This window comes from Python bivittatus, unplaced genomic scaffold (genome assembly GCF_059951505.1).
Source record: "Python bivittatus isolate LINGU-HERP-01145 unplaced genomic scaffold, Pbiv_v1 ctg000580_np1212, whole genome shotgun sequence".
Taxonomy (NCBI): domain Eukaryota; kingdom Metazoa; phylum Chordata; class Lepidosauria; order Squamata; family Pythonidae; genus Python; species Python bivittatus.
The window spans coordinates 9331978-9355411 of record NW_028277087.1 but is presented as its reverse complement, the minus strand read 5'-3'; the positions used below and the strand labels follow the sequence as shown (position 1 = coordinate 9355411).

The 23434-nt window shown below is 38.5% G+C and overlaps 1 protein-coding gene across 3 annotated transcripts in view; it reads left to right on the top strand.

Annotated features, from left to right (window-relative positions):
- Positions 1-760: 760 nt before the first annotated feature.
- Positions 761-23434, top strand: part of PTBP1 (polypyrimidine tract binding protein 1) — a 42995-nt gene continuing 20321 nt past the window's right edge. Inside the window, exons 1-6 of one of the 3 annotated variants that reach the window (XM_088149540.1) lie at positions 761-956; positions 6977-7007; positions 16245-16320; positions 18757-18929; positions 19138-19284; positions 20013-20054. In XM_088149540.1, coding sequence (XP_088005666.1) covers positions 949-956; positions 6977-7007; positions 16245-16320; positions 18757-18929; positions 19138-19284; positions 20013-20054 — 477 coding nt within the window. In that variant the 5' untranslated portion in view covers positions 761-948. Of the gene's footprint in view, positions 957-6976; positions 7008-7645; positions 7665-16244; positions 16321-18756; positions 18930-19137; positions 19285-20012; positions 20055-23434 lie in introns of those variants that run through there. The other 2 variants (XM_088149542.1, XM_088149541.1) reach the window with 2 other exon arrangements.

Genomic DNA, 23434 nt, shown 5'->3' with positions numbered 1-23434 from the left:
TTGAAGGGCCCATAGTTAGGGGTGGTGGGAGTTGTGGTCTGGGGCACAGAGGGACTTAAATATATATAACATTAAATAATTTTTTTTAAAAAACTACCAAGAGTGACTACATATCACAAGGAGTCTTACAAAGTAAAAAGTAAAAGCTAGATTTTAAGTCCCTTATGGCAAAACGGCTTTGAATTGTCCAGAAAGAATATAAAGGGAAGATATATAGTGGTTTCGAATTTAAAATATTTGTGTTAGATATGATATAAATTCTTATCAAAGAGCGGGCAGAAAAAAAGCTCAAAGAACAATTAACGAGTCTAGCAAAGCTGTGCTACAATCACCATTTTTCTGTTCTCCTCAGTTTGCTCGGCCAGCTTTTTAAGGTCCTTGAATGGATTCCCCGGAAAATTATGGTTCTGCCATCTTTCAAAAGAGCCGCCAAGGCTTCAACCCCTGGGTTGCGACGCCATCATCCAACTATGGCCGCCTCGAGAGCAGGCCGCCCTTTGGATTCATTTGCCCGTAGCCACAATGGCGGCCGGGACAGACCGCGTTCAAAGCAGCAGAGGGAACAAAAAAACAAAAACAAAAAAAACCCCTCCACCTCTTTTAAGATGGCCGCTCCCCGTCTTCACCGCCTGCCCTCGAAAAGGCCCCGCGAATCACACGGCGGACAATCCAGCCGCGAGCCAGAGCCCAACTTCGCCCCCGTCGCCTAGCTTCCACCAATGAGAAATCCCAGTCGGCTCGCGCTGGGCCGAAACGGCGAGGTTCCGTTGCCTGCCCCGTCAAAGCAACAGCCCAAACAGCCAATGAGTTTTCAGCCTCGAGAAGGAGTCGAGGGCGGAGCCTTTTCGCGCCGCCATTTTGTGAGTCTATATAACACGTAGCCGTTGGATCCGCTCCTGCTACTCCGGCGCCTGCACTCCGCTTCCCTTCGGGCCGCCTTCGTGTGCCATGGACGGGTGAGCGATAACGAGAGCGTGGCGGGCGGCGGGCGGCGGGCGGCGGGCGGCAGGGGGTAACCTGTGAGGTGAAATTACTTCAGGACGGCGAGGAGGCGAGGGCTCATGGTTTACCTGGCCGTGTCGCATAACTGAAGCGAGGGAGCGGCCGCTCTTCGTCCGGTGTGAGAGAAATCGCTGGATTCCAGGGGATGCGGGTGTGGGTGTGCGGGGGAGGCAGAAACTAGGCCACTCTCACATGATCGTGGCGAAAACGTGAGACGAAATCTCGAGACGGAATTGAGAAAACGCAGGATATACGCATACCCGTCTCACGACAACCCCCCCCCCCGCTCTCTCTTCCCACTCCTGGGATTTCCCCTCCTTCTTTTTAAAAGTTCTGCGCCGGCGCCGCCATCGCGCCCACACTTTCTTCCCTCGGGTGCTGCGCGCGCGCTCGCTCCCGACTCTCACTAAATGTTCTAAACCCTCCACCCGCGCGCCTCTTCCCGCCCCGGCTGAGCCGCGCGCGCGACCTAAATCCGGCTGCCCGCTGCCAACATTCTGCGCCTCGCGTTCTGTCTACAACGTTTTCCGCCTCCCATTTCCGGCACATGGTTCAGGTTTTCCCCTGCCTGGTTCTCCCCCCCCCCACCCCCGTTGCGTCGGATTACAGTTCTCATCCAGGAATATGCTCGTTGGGGGAAACTGGCATATCTACATGGAGTGTGCTGGGTTGGAGTAAATGTGGAGGCTTTGCTCCGTCTCATCCCCTTCGCTCTTACTCAAGTGCGTGACTTGCTCAACATTCCGGATATGAACGCTCCCGTATGTCCTCGCCCCTTTCCTCCCTTCTCCATTTTTTTTATTAACTCTCAAGGTGGTTCCTGCGGGGATCGGCTGCCTCGTGCTCGTCTTCTGGCCACGCCCCCTTCCCATATTTCGCCTTCATCCATCGCCCGGATATTAATTAGCCTGAGGGCTTTCTTTTCTGCCTCCGCCCTATCCCCAGTCTTCCTTCTCAACGATTTAAAGAAAAAAAAAATTTGGTGTGGGGAGACTTAAACACGTGCATTAAAGAGAAAGGTATAGTCCTTTACGCGGATTATATACTGCCCTATGACAATAAAAGCTGAAGGAGTCTGCTAGGAAGAGTTAAAATGGTTGAGTTGGAATAAAATGAGTGATGGTGAGAGGTTGACGCAATTGGGAGATCAAAGACATGTATCTCTAAAGGATAAGAGTTGTGGAGGGAGATACAAAAAGAGATAAATGATGTGGGGGGAGATAAAAGGAAGCCTACTGAGCCTTCCATTCCTAATCACCTCTAAATGTTCAGTCATAACGCAATACTTGATGATTTGATGTACTGTATGCAGAGTAATTTTACCTAATTGATTTTCATTCCATGACACCCATCTTTTAAAATCTAAGTTATATTTGAATCTTAAGTCCCTTTCCTTTAGCTGTCTTGCTTCAAGTACTTTGTAATCAGAGTGAAACCTAGTATGTATCCTTCTCCCCTCAGTATTGTTCTCTATCCTACCTTTATTCAGAAAATTTTATCCTGCTCTTTAAGGCAGAAGGCTTCTCAGAGCAATTAATGAATGTCTGTAATAGGACAGTTCTGCCCTCAAGTTTACAGTTCATTTTAAAAATGAAACACATGGAACAAAAGTGGGGAAGCAAGTTCACATATCAGTTTGTACTACATGAGTCACTGTCCACCAGGTAATGGCTGTAGAATGCCAAAAGCAAATGGAATCAAATAAAGAACAAATAAAATGGTCCTGAATGTTTAAAAAACTCAAATGTGAAATTCCTGATCCCCTAGCAGAATATTTTAGAAAGAGACCTGTGGGACATCTGGGAAATGATAAGCTGGTTAGCTCTAGGCAAACTGTTGGTAATCAAAGGAAAAATAACTAAACACATGTTGAACAAGTGGATTCCACAAAGATAAACCTTGTTCCTTAATTTAAAAGTATTGGCAGCACTTATCAATATTCTGTACTTGGATATTCAGAAAGTCTTTGATGTTCTTCATCAAAGGCTCTTGAGTAGACATAGTGGTCATGAGATAAAAGAGCCTGTTTTGAAAACAGCAAAGAGCAGGAATAAATGGGCAGTTTCTCAATGAAGGAAATAAGATGTAGAGGCTCTTGATTGTGGCAGGCAAAAGAATTAGGGTCAGTGTTGAGACTGGTACTTTTTAACATGTTCATAAATTATCTTAATATTTATTTGTCACTGCCCATCTCACTGCAGAGCGACTCTGGGCAGTTTACAGTTAAAAAGAATAAGTATTAATTAAAATACATTACAACAAGACTACTTATATAAATAATATCTTCCAAGAAAATATTAACTAGAATATAGGAGTAAGGTGTGAATTACTCAAATTTTCAAATGATTCTAAATCATCAGGGTGATAAAAAACCAAATTTTATTGTAAAGATCTTATTTAATTTGGTGAATGGTCAACGAAATGGCAGGGGTGATTTAATTTAGGTATTTAGATAAGGGTAAAATTTAAGGGTAAATAATATAAATAAAGGGTAAGGGTAAAATTTAGGTAAGGGTAAAATGATGTACATGGAGACTTTTTAAAAAAACACATATATAATGAGGTGTCTGTTTAATAAAAAAAAAAAAAAAGGCTTTGGGTTCATAGTAGATAGCTCAGTGAATAAAACTCAGTGTGTGGCAGTTATGAAAAAGGCCCATGCTAGCAATATCAAAGGGATTGAAGATAAAAAATGCCAACATGTAATGCCCTTATATAAATCTAGTTCTCTATAGTTCTGACTGCTACGTTTAAAAAAACAGATAAAACAGGAAAAAGCATAGACAACTAAAATGATCAGTGGGTTTGAGCATGTTTCCTATAACAAGAAAAAAATACTTGAACGCAGCTTGGAGAAAAGGCAACTGAGTGGGGACATGATCCAGATTTTTAAAATCATGCATGACATGGCAGAAGTAGGTAGAAGTTTTTATTCCTGGTCTCAAAAATTAGTACTAGGAGATCATACAGTAAAGCTAATGGAAGGAGATTTAGAACATGCAAAAGAAAATACTTCACACAGAATATACTTTGTGGAAACCATTAGCACCTGATGATGGCTATTGCCTTGGAATGGTTTAAAGGGAGATTGGATAAATTAATGGTGAACAGGTTTGTTTAAGGAGTATTAATCTTGAAACTCCATGTTACCTCACTATTGGGTGCAACATACGTCCAAATCCAATTTCAGGGAAACAACTGGAGGGGAATAGGTCTCCATCTCCTAATTATAAACATCTCTTTGGCTACATTGCAAAATGAAAGGACGACTAAGATGGACCTTGGCCTCATCCGTCAAGACTATTCTGATATTCTTGCAACTAGCCCTGTTTTGCTTCTCTTCCTTTATTTACTCTGAACCTTCTTAGGGGTAACTGATTTCAAAATCTAGACTCAAAATACATTTAGAAATTGTAATCTTTGCTGCTGATCTCTTTCAGCAAGGTCTTTAAAGCTCTTTCATTGAATAGGAATCATTTAATTCTTTGCATCTTCATTACTTTATTAATTACATTTATTTTATACTTGAAGTTGTAGCCTTCCTCTTTGCAGACTGTATCATAGAAATATGTTCTCCTTATCCTTTTGTCATCAACCTTCAGAAGAGAGAGCAAATGATGAAACGGGTCCCGATGCAAACTCCTCTCCTTATGTACTTGTGTGAGATATTGAGATGCAGTTATAAAAGAGAACTTTTGTTGTGATGTCAAACACATTTTTTGTGTTTTGTCATTTTGGTGTCACCATGAGTAGCTGCAGACATCTATGCTCTGCATCCCGTATCAGACATCTGTTATTTTTATCTGTTCTTTGAGATTCTTTGTGAACCTGGTCAAATTTTTAATAGCTCCCCCCTTTTTTTTTTTGTTTGGTGACAAGTACACCAGGGAATGTGGACAAAAGTTGTCAAAACTCTCTGAATGATAGGCACAACTATATCTAGGTACTTGGCAGTTTGTTTCTTCATTTGCAAAACTGAATTGCACCAAAAAAAAACCCCATAACTTTTTCTCTATGCATTCTTGGAGTCAGGTTTGGCCAGTCACTTATAATTTCCTTTAAAAAGGTTAGCATGTGGTTATAATAGCATAGTTAGTGTGTTGTTGCTCTTGCTGTATGCTCCTGTTTTTTTTTTTTTTAATGCCAAGAAAGGTTTTCACTTGCTTTTCAGTGCATTGTAGATGTTCTTGGTGGGAACTACATCATTTCTTCCTTCTGCAAACCTGGAACAATAAAATGATTCCTGTTACACTTTGCATAAGAATCAAGGCTTTCCCTTCAGGCTTTAATGGGTGGGAGCTTGTTACCTGAGTGTGGAGAGCAGTATATATCTGAGGAGAGGTAGTTTTGCGTTGTATCTGAGTTGTCTAAAGGTGACTTTGTACAATAAAAAGTTGTTGAAATTAACTTAGTTATGTTTGCCTCAGGAGAGGCAAATGATATACACAATGTGATGTCATCATGTATAATGGCATTTGTATAATGATGTCACAACACATGAGTTGTCATTTTGGTGTCACTGTCATTATTGCAGATACCACTGTATGTTTAGTGCCAGGTATGTAACATGTAACATTACATCCTCTTTATTTTTGCCAATCTGTCAGATCACTCAATATTATTGCCTCTGAAAGTATGGGAAAGAATTTCTGCCACATTAAACTAGATGTTATCTATACTATCACATCAGCTTCTTATCAAAAGCCAGCTTCTGAAGCTAAGTTCTAAGCTGATACACACAGTAAACATTTTGGTGACTTAATACACATTATTTCTCAGGAAAAGCTGCAGAAAAATGCATTGCTGATACTCAGTGGCTTGCAACTGTCTTTTGGTGGTATTACTGAGGGGATTCATCAGTCATGAAAAGGCTAGGTTTGCCAGGCACCACTGGATATTGGGCTGACAATTTGGTCCATATCTTGGTATTTTAGACAATCCCACCATCTCCATCTGACATGAGCAACAGCAAAAACTGTGGAGTTGAAAATCAAATATCTACTGGATGTGTAGAGGGATAACAAACAGTTGTGGAGTACATATAGCTCAGTGTTTGTAATTAGCCAAGCTAATTAAAGCAAATAACCAAACAGAGCAGTAAGAGAAGATAGTGTCATTTCTTGAAAGAACTTAAAGCCTTTTCTGCAGCCTTTGTTCTTTTTCCATATATCTGTTTGTCCTTGTGGCTACATACTACTTCAACATCACTCATGGAAATTCTTATATGCAGTGCTGATGCTGGGAAAGGGGTGTGTAGGACATGCATGCAGGGACAAATGACAGCTCCCTTAGGGCTGTCCTGGCTGCCAAGAGAGCATAGGATCTGTTGAAACAGTTGTAGACTCTGCAATGAGGGCTGATGTGTTCATTAAATCTAGTGATTAAAAAAAAACTTATTTGATGCCTAAGATTTAAAGCAAAGGGTGCAACCTTGTTATTTATTCTTGAAAGTCAGGTTTTAGATGTAGCTATATGTCTGCAGTGAACAATCAACCTTGTACTACCATAAACCTTAATTTGCTGTGGGAGGCACTATCATATTCCGAAGCCTACTTCTCTGAACTATATAGAATTGGGTGGAGTGCCTTTTTTCAAGCTTAATAGAATTTGTTTCATTCGGCTTGTCCTCTTGTTTTGAGCATGTTGAGATAAATGTCATCATGTGGATTTTACATGTTGAAATGTAAATGTGCAATACTGTATAGCACATCTGCTTTTGGCTTGAACGTAGTCTGAAGTCTAGTGTCACATTCTTAGGAAGAGCATTTTTTGTGGTATTTGGAATAATCTTACTGGGAGAGATGCATCTTCCTATGAACTAAATTTCTGATTACTTATTGGTGTCTGCTGTTAGTTTAAACACATGTTCTCTTTGCTAAGAATTTCACATTTTGACCTTTATTTTGGTTTGTTTCACCTATCCTTGATATATATGTAAAACAGCTAATTGTGTGATCTTTTTCTTCTTTTACAGCATTGTCCAAGATATAACAGGTGGTACAAAGGTAGGCATTTTTATTCCTTTCATTGTTTCAGCAACTATATGTTGTAAGGCATTATATTCTCACCAAACCAAGCTACTTTAAGACTTTGGTCTCTGAATGACTTCATTAATGAGATGAGACTTCCATAGTAATTACTACACTGATACTGTGTTGTGCTTTGGGGGGGGGGTTGGCTGTATTCTGGGGAACAGGTTCCACAGAGACATCTTGGGAAGATTGCTGATACCACACAAACATCTTTGAAAAGCAACTTTCCCCTCTCATATCCAGTCTTCTAGACCGTAAAACTCCAAAAAAACATTAGGTTCTTTGTGGTGTATGGAGAGTAATGGTGAAATTGTACAAGAACATGCCAGAATTGTGTGAACTCTGGAATGCTTCTGGGATATTTGGTGATATATAAAATTTCTTTTGACAGTTTTGTGCAAAGAAGGTTGACAATCTAAACAGTATTAGATGAGTTCAGTTCTGTTTGTGAGAGAATAATTTTTTTGAGGCTTTCAGGTTTCCTTAATACATATTGAAAAATCTTTGTTGAAAGGCTGGTTCTTAATTAAAAACTAGTTAAACATCTTGGAATATGACAAAGCATGAGTACTTGTATTCAGTCTGGATATTTTGGTCCTAGGTTTGTCACCATTATAGAGACTGACAATGGTGAGTAAACACATACCAGCAAACATAATGAGGAATAGGTGTTCTGAGAATCCATCCTACTCTTAGCTGGGAGACATGCTAGTCTTCATCATATCGCCATCTATGATAGATTTCCTTGAAATGTGAATCTTAAAGGAATATTCTAGTCAGCAAGATTTCCAGTTGATTAAAGTTTATCAAAATTGTACTTGTGTAGGTGAGCAGGAAGGGAAGGGTGATGTGATTAAAATCTGAGCTGTGCAGAAAAAGAATTCTTGATTTTGGAAAATAGGGTACACTGATTATGTTGAGGGGTGCTTGGAGCTGAAGTCTGAAATACTTAAAAGTATTTGAGATGCCTCTATTTTTTGTATCTGAGAAAGCTGTTTTTAGCTGTTAAAACACTTGTTTTACCAAAGAATGAGTATTTCTTAAGTTCTGTTGTTACTACAGTATTGATAATCCAAGAAATAAAATAAAAAATAGCTTGGATTCTTATTTAAGACTTCAATAAAGTATATTATTATAAAGTTGTTCCTCATGTAAACTTTAACCGTGGAATATATAGTTCACTGAATTGGCATGAAATTTATGTCTAACTCTCTCATCACATAAACTGAGACTGGGATATCTGCATATTACTATAGAAGTAGTGCAGGCTCTGTAATGTGCTTCATTATACTCTGCTTTGACCTTGTTAGAGAGCAGTTCACTCTGCCAGGCTAGATAGACCTGTTATTGTAGGGAGACCAGGATCTTTGCCATGGAAACGGCGATTATGGCTTCAGGCCATAAGCCAAGAATGTCAGTGAAGAAATTCCAGCCCTCAGTGTGCATCTTCAGTTGAAAGGCTGTTACAAGCTGGCTCTTGGTGAGCTTGCTGTAATGGGCTCTATCACATATGTGAGCCACATGTGTTGACAGAGAGAGATATTAACTAATACTTCTCAGTCTGAGAATATGGAGAGCATGTGGAGTGTGCAGATTTGTCAGTTTTCTGCAAAATTTACCCTTTAATTCAGGAAATTCTTGTAGGGAGTAAATTGCTGTCTTTAATGTTGCTTTTTTTTTTGTTATTCTAAATCGGGAAATGAGGTGGTAGGGGAAAAGACAACAAGAAAACATGATTAATTTACATTTATGTGAATACAGCAGTCAAACATTTAAAAATAACACAACTGCTGGTGAACAGTATTTTTGGGAGCCACCTTGTATTGGCTGGTGTGTGTGTGGTTTTAGTTCTTGTTAGCTGCCCAGAGTTTCCTTTGTTAGGTGGGTAGCTATATAAAGTTATATAAATAATATGCTATGCCCAAATATATAAACTGTATTATGGCTTCATGTGATGGGCTGGTTCACACATGCTGAATCATAAACTATTGGGCCTTATTCTAGACTAGTCCAGTATGTTGTGTGAACCTGGTTCTTGTATTGCAAATTAAGGAGCATTTAGATGATTGTTCTCATCCAGAATCTGAAGTGTTTTTTTCCTGTTGTGTATCACCTTCCATAGTATTTCTTACTGTGTTTTTAGGCAGCATGCATATGTTGTATTAACTTTCTTGGTTTACTGCAGTGCCATATGTGGTACAACCTTATTAATCTGTTTGGTAATCTTATGAAGCAATTATAATAGTTTGGTCTCACGGAGTAAATCAGAAGGTTTTAAAACAAATTTTGCATTTTAACTTCTGGAAAATGAAAATCACACAGGATAACTACTGTGGCGGAAAATACTGATTCTCCCCTGCCCGCCAACCAATAGTATTTGTCCTATTTATACTGTGTCAGTGTGGAGAAAACAGTTTAAGGAAAGCTGTGCTAATAAGGCTTCACACTGCAAAAAAGTCAACAAGCAGTAATTTTTTAAAAATCAGGTACAGGTAGTCCTCATTTTGCGATTGCCTCAGACAGTGACCATTTGCAGTTACAACAGTGATGAAAAAGTAACTTTGCATCCAGTCCTCACATTTATGACTGTCGCAGGTCTGTAAAGCAAAGGAAAGATGGACTAAGATCATAAGCATAGTCACTATTTAACTTAGCAACTGCTTCACTTAACGACTGAGTTGCTGGTCCCAGTTGTGGTCGCTAAACAAGGACTACCTGTATCGTGTTTTAAATAAAACAGGAATAAATTTTCTGATAATTTAGCCTTCAGAGAAGATTAACAAGGAAATAGCAAAGTGTAGAATCACACAGCCTTAACAGATGGCAGTAATATAGGAGATTCTGGGACTGCAGGCTACTGCTTGATGTCAAAACAAAAAACATGGCAAACTTCTATATTGTTGCAAGGAAAACAATTTGCACATGGCATGCTAATCATTAGGAATCAAGCTTTGCTTGAAGTAAATCTAGTCTGGAACTATCCTGATGGAAAAGTTTCATTTGCAGAATGCAAGATTAGTAGCAGATATAAGCTAGGCCAGTTTCTCAAGCCATACATGCTTTTTGCGTCTAGTTTCTTGCAGAGAAATACAGTAAATAATCCAACTGCAGATTTGATTAAAATGTTGTATTAGCTGACTATTATTTGTCTAATTGCCGAGTTTATTCATATTACTAATGCTTGTAGCAGTATTAAATTTTCTGGCCTTTTTAAAAGAAGTGACCAACTTGTCTGCCATTACATTTAATCTTGGTGCCAATTTCATCTGGTTTCTACTATGGCTGAATTGACAAACACAGATTATTTAGCCACAATTGGTTTGTTGACTATTCTGAAGTAGCCTGATTTATATAATATGAAACCATAAGTTAGTTTAAATTCAGCATGTTTAAATGTACACATTGTGGTTAACCTAGGCCAAAAAAATCACATTATGGTAATCATTAGTGAAAAATAGTCTTAATTTACCTAAGTATTAAAGCAGTAGATGTCGAACCCTTACTTTTGGTTATAGAATGCATCCTTAGACATGGCTTTTTTTGCTTTTAAAAATGCAAAAATAACCATTAGGCGAATTATTCCCCACCTTTTAAGCTGAGCCAGTGGCAACTGCCGGAAGGCCAAGTCAGTGATAAGCTTATTGAGTTGAAACTGCTATTTGTAACTGAGTACATTGCTTAAGAGTCAGAAGAACAGCAGGATAGTTACACATATCACAAGAGACTGAAGAAGGTATCTTAAACATATTAAGTCTGGCTAGGAATAGATAAACAGGTATCAAGTAAAGGAATGCTCTAATTAACTAAGTGGCTGCAAATGTGTTATAAAACTGAAATACTGTAGTTCTGATACTCCTGAAAATTTATTTTAAAATGAAGCGAATTTTATAACATTTATAAACATGTTCATGTGAATTTCTACAATTAGAACCAGGGCCAAGTGTTTAAACTGGGGCCCTGCTGCTCCCTTGGGGGTTTTTTGGGGTGTGTGTGCCATAATTGAACTAGTTTGAGGCTGAAATTAGTTTTCATAGTTTCATTTGTAACTGCTAGCCATTTGATTCAAAGGTTCAGTGGGATAAGAGTGTCCCCACATCTATCTTTGTCTATCCCATATATCAAACAGGCATGCTGTTTGGGTCCTAGCAGTACATCCTGCCCAATGCTTCCTTTTCCACCATTATCCAGTGGTGCACTTATGGAGTGGAACAGCTGGAAATTTCAACTGATACTGAGAGACTAACTAGACTCTAGATGAATTCACATTGTGCCAACACAGTTTATTTTGCCACAGTTGGTTTGTTGACTATTTTGTAATCTGATTTATGCAAACTAAATAAGTAAACTTGAAACTGTATAAAATGTGCAAGAATATGTAAGCAAACTTAGGCAAGAGGTTCTGTGTTCACGGTAGTAAAATAAATGCATTGAAATTTGGTTTGGATGAGAATCATGCAGTGCCATGCACTTGTAAATGCTGGCAGCTGTTAACTTGGGTGTGGACTACTCTATCAGACAAGAAAGACTGCATAACTTTGATTACTCTGAGTTCAAGGACTTTGAGCTGTTTAACAGCCACACCCTTCAGATCCATTCACAGTGGAGTTTATTTAATGACTTGTCTCCATAGTAGCTGGAGGAAGTCTGGAGAAGGCTAAGGAGGACATTGGAACAGAACATAGTTGTGCTTTTGAGCAGTCATAAAACCTTTTTGAAAGATAGGCAAACATTGATTCACAGCTTAGGGCTCAACAGCACCAACAGTTGAAGATGTGGGGAGGGAACCTAATGCCTTCCAGATTTGTTGAACAAACATTTACAGAATTCCCAGGTGCCATGGATAAGGGAGTATAGAAGTTCTAATATATTATGAAGAGCACCAGTTTTCTATTTCTTGTTTAAAATTGACCTCACTCTTTACTTTCAAATAATACATGCTATGCTCCTAAGTTTATTTCCTTCTATGTATATTTTATACCTGAACAAGAAAGGTGAAGGTGATCCAACAATAATTAGCCTGTGTATTAGGATTTCAGAAAATGACTTGGCTTCTAAGTTAGCGCAGAGCATAATTCAATCTAATATGATTGGAGCTGAGTTTTCTAACCATCCAAGGAATACCAGAACCACTGATGCATCAAAGTCATAACTATCCTGCCTCTTGCAGAATATAATTTATAACAATAGTAATAAGTCTACTTTTATAGGAAGAAGGGAATGCTTTATATCTCAAAATTAAAATAGAGATACCTGTGATTTCTCTGAATTAAAGCAAAACTTATATTGATTCACATTCCTAAAGTTTGCTTGATCTACCTAACTTGTTTGTGGCCTCAAAAATACCAAGAGTGTGGGGAATGAGGGAATATATAGCAATGATTCTTGGAAATGCTAGCTATAAATTAAAATAATTTAAGAGGCGGTACTTCAGTTAACAGGAGAATGTTAACCACATGTTAATTGCGTGGCATGAAAAACAGGATATTTAATTGGATGAAAGAGATTTGAAAGGAGAAGTATAACTAGTCAGGACTCCCTTTGTGCCCACACTGAAAATCTGAAGCAAGAAAATCAGTGTTGAATAATAAAAGAGAAGTCCTTTCTGATTTTAAAAGCAGTTAAACTTCTTGTTTCTCATAGCCAAGTTGGCTGATCTCAAAAAGCTAAGCTGGGCATGTTTAGTACTTGAATGGGAAACCACCAAGAAATTGCAAGGGTAGAGGCTAGACAGGAAATGGGCAAAAAAACATGTGGGAAGAAGGCAGTGGTAAATGGCTTCTGTATCTTTACCAAGCAAACAACGTGATGTATCCATGAAGTTTCCAGGAGTTGAGTTGAGCTAAAGGAGGTTCCTTATGTTCTGTCTAAAGTTTGGATGTTTGCAGAGGAAAGTCATATAAAAGCATATAATTAATTCATAATAGGAGTGAAATGTAAGTAAAAGGAAAAAAACCCCAGCAATTAAAATCAAGGAGGTCTAAGTTTATGATATCTTGGTCAGTTGTTTTCCAGTTCCCAGAATAATAGACAGCATTCTGTTAGTTTTACGGTTCTGTGCATAGCAGTATTCTCACCTAACTGCTCTGAGTAGAAGGTTGGGCTGGTGTTTTCATAAGTAAATGTGTAATGATGCTTTGAGATCCCATAATGTCTGTTATAGTACAAGTCCTCACTTTTTAAAATTTTTAGTTTTTGCTTTAATGTAAAGCAAAGAAAAAAGACTGCAAAAACATAGTTGTTTATATAAGAAATAATTTAGCCTAGTTTAAAAAAAAAAAAACTTTAAAGACCCTTTCTTTTTTTCGCTGCAGCATGGGATTATAATCTCAGGGCAATAAATGGTACTTGCATGGTCAGGTGCTTCTAGATTCTTTGTCCAGCTGTCTTAAAATGTTTTAAACAATCACAAACATTTAATGTGTAAACCAGGACTTTTCTCTAATAACTAGGGGTGGTCATGAAATGGAAACATTGTTTTGTTTCAAACTTGGAACAAATCACTGCATTCCAGAAGTTCTGCTGGGGTCAGCCATAGCTTGGCAGAACTGAAACCTGGATCATTTTCAGGTTTCAAGTGAAACAAAATCCAGACAGGGTGAGTAAGTCAAGGCTGGTGTGCCCTGCTCCCTTCCTCGCCTGAGCTGCTCTCTGCGTGGCTTAGCCTGCTGGCTTGCCTATCCCCCAAATCTAGCACTTTCCCTTTGCTCCCTTCTCTCAGCCACTGCTAGTATTTCAGTGCTGTATATGCCACCAGCCTCACCCTTGATCTTCCCAGCACCTTCCCTTGCCTACCTCTCCTCAGCTGCCACCAGTGAACCAACAAGCATATCCTGTCTTAACTCACATCTCAGTTTAGAGATACACAGTACAGATTTCATTAGTTGGGTGGATTACTTACTCCAATCATACATCATAACTATATTTTGGAGTGTTGCTTTTTGTTGGGGGTGGGATGGAACTTTCATATAGCATGAGAATATCAAGGAAAAAGGTTTTTCTTTTTTGAGGCAGCAACAGAAAACATGTATTGGCTGCATAATTTTAGGCAATGCCCTTCATTATTGCCTTGACTAACTGGGAACTCCTGCACATTGCAGGAGATTCCAAGCTGCTCTTCAGTATTCTCCAACATGAAGCCCTTTAAATATAAATCCCAGAGTATGGCCATGCGGGCAGGGTATACCATGCTGGGACCTGTGATGACTGAGCAAAAGAAAGGTACTGGGAGCTGCTAAGTGGAAAGGTGATATGACACACATCAGTCTTGCTTTTCCCCCCTTCTTCAGTTGTTGCCACTATCCTTGTGTTTTTCACCTTCATCATATGGTACAGATATATTCAGATCATAGTGTTCTGTTTGGTCCCCAATTTGGATAAATGTCTGATTTGCCCTGCATTAATTTGGAGTCCAATCTTGATTTAGAAACCTGAATCTTCATGCATTCAAGTGAAGCTATAATTTTTATTTTGCATCACAAAATTAAGAGAAAGTAAAAGGAATAGTAAACCCCTTATCTTAAAATGAAGTTTGCCAAATTTTATATAAATATTTGTAGGTAGACTTTTGGATTTTTGAAAAAGCGTATTGCTAACATTTCTCAGAAGTAGATGAAATTTGCAGAGCTGACCTTTCCTAGTCATATCTAGAAATGTTAATAAGAACAGGTTTAAGAGATTTTACCATAGTGTTTCTAATTCAGAAATTTATTTTAGAAAGTGCACTTAACTCCCAGTGTAAGTTGGGCAATTTTTAAAATACTGCATTTTTTCACAGAAAAGTTTGATATTATATGAGAGGTAGTATTCACACTCACACACACACACACACACACACACCAGGTTATATGAAAATATCATTCTTTATAGACATGTTCTTAAGTAACTTACAGAATTTCAGAAAACTAGATGCAGGACCATAATGTGTTATAGTTAATAATAAAAGATTTTGAAGAATGTTGTTTCTGCTCAAATTTGGCAAAGTTACAGTACCTGCCAGTTGTAGGTTTGATAATAGATGTAGAGCAAACTGGTAGACGTAGAAAGACTTTTTCAGCAAAACCCAATGTTTTACAGAGCCTGGTTATACAGGCATCGCTAAATGTCACTATTACTGAGAAAGAAAATGGGGAATACTAAAGACAGGCAGAGTCCTTCCATTTATCCATTCATCCAAAAATGCTATAAATTTGGAGAGTTCCAATACATCTATTAACTGATAAGAAGCCCCTGCTATTAATCAAGAACTTTCCCTAGTTCCTCTTATCTACTCACTATAGTGTTTTTTCAAATAGAGAACTTCTATAGAAACAATACTGTTTCTGCAACCATGCAGAGTGTATCCCTCTAAAGCTTGAGCTGCAGTTCAGATTTCTCACTAATGTGTCTGAATATATCCAGTTTTGTCCAGTTCTGCTAAATTAGATATGTATTCTTCCATCTCTGACAATAAAAGGTGAATAATGCCGAGCTTTCTGTCTCAGATAAGCTTGAGCTCAGAAATGTTGTCAGATTCATTTGTACTTGAAGATTTTTTCTTCAGCCTTCATATCAGTAAAGCAAGTAGGAGTGATTTGCTAATTTTACAGTACAGCTTGAGCCATTGCTCTGCAAGTCACTGCACCCCATAAATGCCTACCTTTTCCCTTTTCTGTCATCTTTGGGAAAGATGCTGGTTCTGAAAAATGCATTTTGAGAAAGAGCTCAATTTCACATGCTTTAATTGGTCTGCTATCCACTTAGGAATCTGTTTCCCTTTTCAAATGGGAATAGTATCCTACTATTTCACTAATATTTCACTCTCATAAAACAAAATTGTTTTAAAGTGGATTGAACTATAATTCTTGACGTTGCAAAGCCAAGTTATGGCTCTCTGTATTTCCCTTGCATTAAGAGAAGAAGGCTGCAGCCTAAACAAACATTCAAGTAAATTGTTTCTTTTCTTATATTTCCGGAATATAAATCTTACTCTTGGTTATGGGCACTGTTGGAGTTGCTCTGTTCCTTGCTTGTATGGTTCTTAACATGTCATTTTTTTCTGATTTCATTATATGTAGGGTTGAGTTGGAAAATCAAGCTTTCTCCTTACTTTCTCCACCCATCTCAGTTTCTCTACCACTTTAATTCTGGATTGCTCTCTTGTTTTCATAGTACCTGAATAGAAATTAGCAAAGTGCTGTCAACTTACTTTTTCCCTTTCTGTTTCTCTTCCAGCGGGGATCTGACGAACTTTTCTCTACTTGTGTCACTAACGGACCCTTTATCATGAGCAGCAACTCTGCTTCTGCAGGTAACACTGTTAGCCCCAAGAATTTAGCATTTCTTTAGCATTTAGTTGCCAGGAGAGATTGGCCTCCAAGGTACCTCTGCGTACTTACTCCAGTCAGTTTTGCAAAGTTAGGTAGCATCCGGTTCCAAAGGAGCTTTTGCTGCCATTTATTGAAGGGTTTCAGCAGACTAAATCTTCTAGCGCTGATACCTGAAATTATATCTCAAGCTTTATGTAGGTGATTAATGCTGATGAAATATTTTGCATAGCTTAGAAAAGCAGGTAAGAGTCATTTGCGGAAAAAAGAGAATTTATTGCAAACAAAATAGATTTGTCTTAGTGTAAGGGTTATTTTCTGAATAACACTGATACACACTGGTAAGATCACTGTATATAGGCAATTTTCCAGTGCATGCAACTGAATAGTATTTGTTTGAAGTGTGCTGGTTTTTTATCTTGGCTTTGTTCTCCTGCCCCTCACTGTTGTGCCTACAGTCTGATTCATCAGTTTTCCCCCTTAAGACTAACTTTTGTGCATTCTGTAGCACAGATCTGCTGCTACAGAATTATTTTCTTTTGAATATGTGACCTAGTATTTTGCAAAACCAGAATTATTTATTTATTCATTCATTCATTCATTTATTGAACTTAGAGATTGCCCAACTGGGTGGCTTACACTTCAAAAGATAGGGGAAAAAATGTATGTCTGGACACAGCACACTCCAAATACCACAGAACACAACCAATAGGGGCTCTATAACCTCCCTATCCCAAGGCCAAGTTTTGAAAGACATCTGGAACATCAGGGTGGGAGCTACCCAGATTTTGAGAGAGGGGGAATACTGTTCCAGAAGTCAGGTTTCATGATAGAAGACACACTTTCTAGATCCCGATGGATGGCATTGTTTGTTTGAAGGAACCCAAAGCACACCAGCTCTGCCTGATTTTGCCAGATAGGCAGAAACCATGTGAGTAGGCAGTCTCTCAAACAACCTGGTGCAGTGTCATGAAGGGGTTTATAAATGATAACCAGCTCCTTGAGTTGCACTTGGAAGCCCACCGGTAACCAGTGCAGCTCATAAAGGAGTGGTGTCACGTGGGCATACTGGGGCATGCCCATCGCTACTGGCACCATTGCATTATGGGTTAGCTAATTAGTTTATTAAATTACAAATGCTTGCTATTTTTGCTTGTTTGTTTTTGTTGTCTTGTATTTTCTATTGCTTGTATTAGTCTTCAGAACTGGGTGACTTGTGAATTAAAAGTAAAGTGAAATTGTTTGTGTTAAGTTGCCCTTGCTCTCTAGATCATGCTATCTTTGGATTGAAGTATGTATACTTAAGTGCCTCACCTCCAACTCTGTTTAGAGGACAGAAATGCTATTGTATTGACTAGCTGTGTGATTATGGAAGCATTATGAAGTGGCTGTTATTAGGGCTATGTGACTGGCTGGTGAACATGTTCTTAAGCTGTATATAACAAACTTAAAACACCATTGGTTGCCTGTCTTGAATTGCTACTGTCAGTTGCAAGCTGCACTACAGCAAACAGACATGGAGTTAAACCTATGTTAGGAGGTGAAATTCCCATCTGTGTTTAAATTATGAATTGGTAAGATAATTTTATGAAGCTAGATATCAGTGTCTAAGTCACTATAGTGTACAAGCTACTACAGCAACAACTGGTAGCAAAACCTGAAGTAGAAGTTCACTGGATTACTCTTGTATGTATACTTATATGGCCATATCAGTATAATTCTATTAAGCAGCCTTATTAGAATAAATTAGCCATAAGTAACAGTTTTGCTGATGTGCAGATTTAGAAACTTGAGTGTGTGTCATAGAAATCTTCACAAAATAGCTATTATGAGTTGATGATGTATACACATTTACAAAATGGCTGCACCAGAGAAAATAACCTCAGTGGTATGTGAGGCTAATGTTCATGACTCCATCTGACCCCAGGATATCCTGTACCACCCTAATTTAATGTTGTCTTTTTATGACAAAGTAAAACAAAACTACCTGCCACTTCATTTTTTGAAAAATTGCCCTTAAATCCCATGACATAATGAAGCCCAGAGGAACTTTTGGAAATAGCAGTGTTTTTGGAGAGATTTATTATTGGTTGATTTGATGTTTCATACTAATGTAAATATAGGCTTTTTAAAAATAAAACTTGATGGGAGATATATGCAGATACATTGGTGGGCATCAGATTGCTTGTTTATGCTATAAGCTAATAAACTGTGGAGTGATTAGAGTTGGTTAATTTATAATATGGCCAGGCATGCTAGATTTTCATAAAGGGAAGTTGCTATATAGTAGGCTTTTAAGCAGAAGTAGTGAAGTGACTATGCAACTTTTTCTCATCTTGTATTCAAACTGATCTGTGATAAGTGCACTAACTGGCTTGGCAACATCCGAAACTACCTATCCCTATGTAATCTTTTTCTAGCCAATGGAAATGACAGCAAAAAATTCAAAGGTGACAGCAGAAGTGCAGGAGTTCCATCACGAGTAATCCACATCCGTAAACTACCTAGTGACGTTACAGAAGCTGAAGTCATTTCCTTGGGGTTGCCTTTTGGAAAGGTCACAAACCTATTAATGTTAAAAGGAAAAAATCAGGTAAGCAGTTTTCAGATGTGATTTTAAAAAAAGAAAAATTAGTTTAGATATGCCAAAACTTTGGTTCTGATTATCTGTTATTTAAAGGCTTTGTCTGCCTATGTGAATACAGAAACAGTTTTTTTTGTAAATTGATCTGCAGCATTGTAGTTAGGAGTATTTGTGCAAATACAATATACATTTTTTGTTCCTTATAATCCTTCACCAGGCTTTTATAGAAATGAACACAGAAGAAGCAGCTAACACTATGGTGAGCTACTATACCACTATCGCTCCTGTCCTCCGGAGTCAACAGATCTACATCCAATTTTCTAATCACAAAGAATTGAAGACAGATAATTCTCCAAACCAGGCAGTGAGTCAAAATTCCGAATATTACAGATTCTTTACTTTCAAACATGTTACCACAATTTGGACTTGTTGGGACAGGGAAAGAAGTAATAATCAATAGGACATGTGGCAGAGTCCGTTGGAATCAGGCAGGTATAACAAATTTGAATGAAGGAATAAATTAGTAAAATAATAGTCAAGAAGAATGATTCACTGGGTGAATGTACTTAATTGCTACATTGGATCAGGTCAGAATCTTTAATGGGGTTGTGCATGAAATGGAAAAAAAAGGTATTTTTTTAACTTGAAAATAAGCCATCATGCTTTAGCAATTCTGCTGAATTGTTTTGGGTCAACCATAGTTTGGCATTAGGAATGCTTTGATTGTTCTTGATTTTGGGCAAAACAAAATAAGAATTGGGGTGAATAAGCCTTCTGGTGAGGATCATGGCGAACTAGATGTCTCCAAAGGAGCGGGGACAACATTGCGGCGGAGAACGACGGCCAGAGGGTGAATGCTGGCCGATGAAATTTCTCCGAACAAAGGGATCGTGAAATCTCCCACTTGCACTCTGGACAGCTGCTCCTTGTGAGTAAACTGCAGGAATGGAAGTTTTTGCAGTCGGCTCGGGAGTTGAGTGGCTGGGAGTCAAGAGATTCCATCTAAGCTCACAGCCGTAATGTAGCCTATATGGACATAAAGTTCAGCCGAACCTCATTTGTTAATCACTTTTGGATCTAATTAATTTACAGCTAAAGAAAGATTTTGTGAGCAGCAGGATAAGATTCCACTTGGTGAGTTATTATTTTTTCTGGATTAAAAAGCAAAAAAAAAAGTTTTAAAAACTTAAGACCTTCTGGCAAAAGCTTAACAAGGAGTAGATGTAAGAAAGTTTAAAACAGATAAAGGGGATAGCTATTTTAAAAGATTATTTTTTAGTGAAAGTGCTTTTGAATAAATTGGAATTAAATTAGACAAACGAACTGGACCTTCATGGGAATGTTTTTTGTTTATTATTAAAAAGTGCAGACAATTGGTGGATTTTACGAAACAAAAGATAAGTATAATATGAGCCAGACTGTGATGTTGGCCGTAACTATGGAGATGTGGATTGTGATGCTGACTGTAACTACGGAATGCCATTAGACATGAAAGTATTAAAGGCACAAGAAGATAAAAGAGGGGGAAAATGGGGGGAGCCTTGCCCTTTCCTTTTCCCTTGTTTGAGACACTTTCATTTTTTGATTATAATATACTGGCAACTACTTGAAAAGCGGCAACAATGGAGGGGAGGAGAGGATCGTTAGAGCAACCTGCAGAGAGGAATCACACCAGATTTGCTTCAGAAAATGTTTGAGCAGCTCGGCACTAAGTTAGCTGAATCACTTGATACTAAATTGACAGCTTTTGAAAAAAGGATGGATGGGTGACTTGTAAAGATGAAAGAAGATGAAAGAAGAAGATGGAAAGCTCTGTAAAATTAATCGCAAAGTGGAAATTTTGGAAAGTAAGACAGAAGTTATAGACAGTTGAAAAGAGAACTAGATAATCTGGCTCTGCTGGAATTGAGAGAGAAGGAACTTTGAGAGGTTTCTGATGAAGATAGAGAAAAGAGTATTAAAGTCTGGGCAAATTTTTTTGGATTGGGAAGATGAGGACACAGACGGAAATCGATAAAGTTTATAGAATAAATTGAAGATTTGCGAGAACGAGAAAGGTTTCAAGGGATGTTTTGGTACATTTTGTCATGAAGAAGACAAGGGATCAAGTTCTGCAGCAGCATTTCAATATAAGACTGAAGATTGATAATACAGATATAATTGTCCTTAAAGAAATTCCTATCAGAATTTTACATAAGAGAAAAGGATTTTTTTTTTTTTGACCGAAAGATTAAAGCAGAAAAAAATCCCAGTTTGATGTGACAAACTGGAACAGATGGAAAGAATAATGGAATTTTATTTTCATACATAATTGCAGCAAGAATATTATATGTGCAAAGAAGGAAAGATTCGGTACTGCCCACAATGGAGGAATGGTTGGTGAAGATTATGGAATGTGTTGAGATGGCCAGATTGACTTCTTTGATCAGAGAAAACAATATCTACGTTTATTGCTGACTGGAAACCCCTTAGACTTTTTGCTTGAAATGGGAAAAAATGAACTTATGATTTATGGTTTGGATAATTAGAAAAAAGTTTATAGAAAAAAGAATAATGTTGTAACCATAGAGCAAGAGGTAAATTTATAACTGTACTTATAATTGCTGTAAAGATTGGAAGCTACTACTTTGTATTTTTTTTTCTTTGCTTTTGCACTTTTAGCTTTTTCTTTGATTTCTTTTTTCCTTTTTTCTTTTTCTTACTCTATTAGTTTCTATTTGTTTTTATCTTTCTTAAATTTTTTAAATAAAATTATGTATTTTTTTAAAAAAAAATTGGGTTGAATAAGACAAGGCTGTTGCCCATTGTTTTCTCTGTCTTGTTCTTTTTTCCACATTTATTTATTCATTCATTCATTTTGTATAGCTGCCAATCTCATATTTCCAATATGACATATCCCGTTAGCCTGCCCCCCCCCACTTCCAGTTGATGCTGTCACAGATGTCCCAGTATGACATATCACACCAGCTCATCTGCCCCTTAAGCACCTTCCTTCTCTCTTCTCAGGTGTCGCTCTCCCTGGAGAGCATGTCTCACCAGCTTGGCTGCCCTCATCTTCTCAGCCCCTTCCTCCCTGCCTCCTCTCAACTACTGTTGCTAATGTCCTTGGACTCCCTCCACCCCTTCTGCCCAGAACAGCAACATTTTGATTTGTGCCTGGATGAAAACATCAGAAAACCTGCATGTTTCAGTTCAGACCACTTAAAATCAGCTGTTTCATGCACAGAATGTCTTTAACCCACTGTCAGGATGTTATTTCAACAACTCTGTGATGTAAGAGGCTTGCATACAACTTGCATAGTATTTTCCTGACAACAGGAAGTTATGGTCAATATTACTCTTATATTGCAAATACAGAAGTGACAGGCGGGGAGTAGCTTGTCTAGGGCTATCTAATAAAATCTTGCTGGAGGCAATAATTTGGATTGGAATCTGTTTCATAGTTATGTTAATTATCATGTATATGACTGCAGGTGTTCCTAGGTTTCATGGGATTTAATGGGATAGATCTATGCTACACATCTATTTAATTTATTAACCATGGAAACATTGTATTGCAGTTAATCTGATAGTTCTTATATAAGGTGAGGTACAGGTAATTCTCAATTAACAGCCACTTGTTCGGTGACCGTTTGTTACAATGGCACTGAAAAAAATGGTACTTACCTGTCCTTGAAGTTCCAATTGTTGCAGCACTGCTGTGGTCATGATTGGGGCTCTTGGCAGCTGGCTCACACTAACAATAGTTGCAGTGTTTGTAAGCAAAGTCAATGGGGAAGCCAGCAGGTAAGGTTGCAAGCCACTCCTGCTCCCATTGCTTTTTCTCCCAAGGAGCCCCACTACAGAGTACAAGATCCCAGGGATCTTGTACTCTGTAACGCAGCCCATTCCTGCATCACACACACACCCTGCTTTCACTCCATAGCCCACACACACTTGCCTGGCCACACTTGTGCTGCACTGCAGCACCCCCCCCCACACACTCATGCCACATCACCTACCCCACCGCCCAGCTTCACCTGTAGCACTCATCTGCCCACTGGCCTGCTTGCGAGCCACCTAAGGAAAGGCTTGTTGTGACTGGGACTTGCAACCTCCTGCTAGCTTCCCCATTGACTTTGCTTGTTGGAAGTCGGCAGGAAGTTGCAAGTCCCGGTCACATGAGGTCCTCGCTTAATGACCTGTGATCCTCACTTAATGACAGCAACGGGGACTGCTGGGATTGCCATCGATAAGTGATACAGTCACATCTTGTCTCGCTTTATGACTGCATGGCTTAGAGACAGAAATTCTGGCCCCAATTAACATTGTTAAGTGAGGACTACCTGTAGTTGTCTTCTGGTTTCTTCTATATTTTGCATATCTGTACTTGTTGAAAATTCTCTTTATCTTACATGCAGAGCAGATAGTTCAGCTTCTTATTAATAATTTAACACACATCGTCCTTTAATAAAGGGCAGAATCCCAACATATGCCTCTAGATTTTTTTCTTCATAAAGTAGCAGCTTAATGTC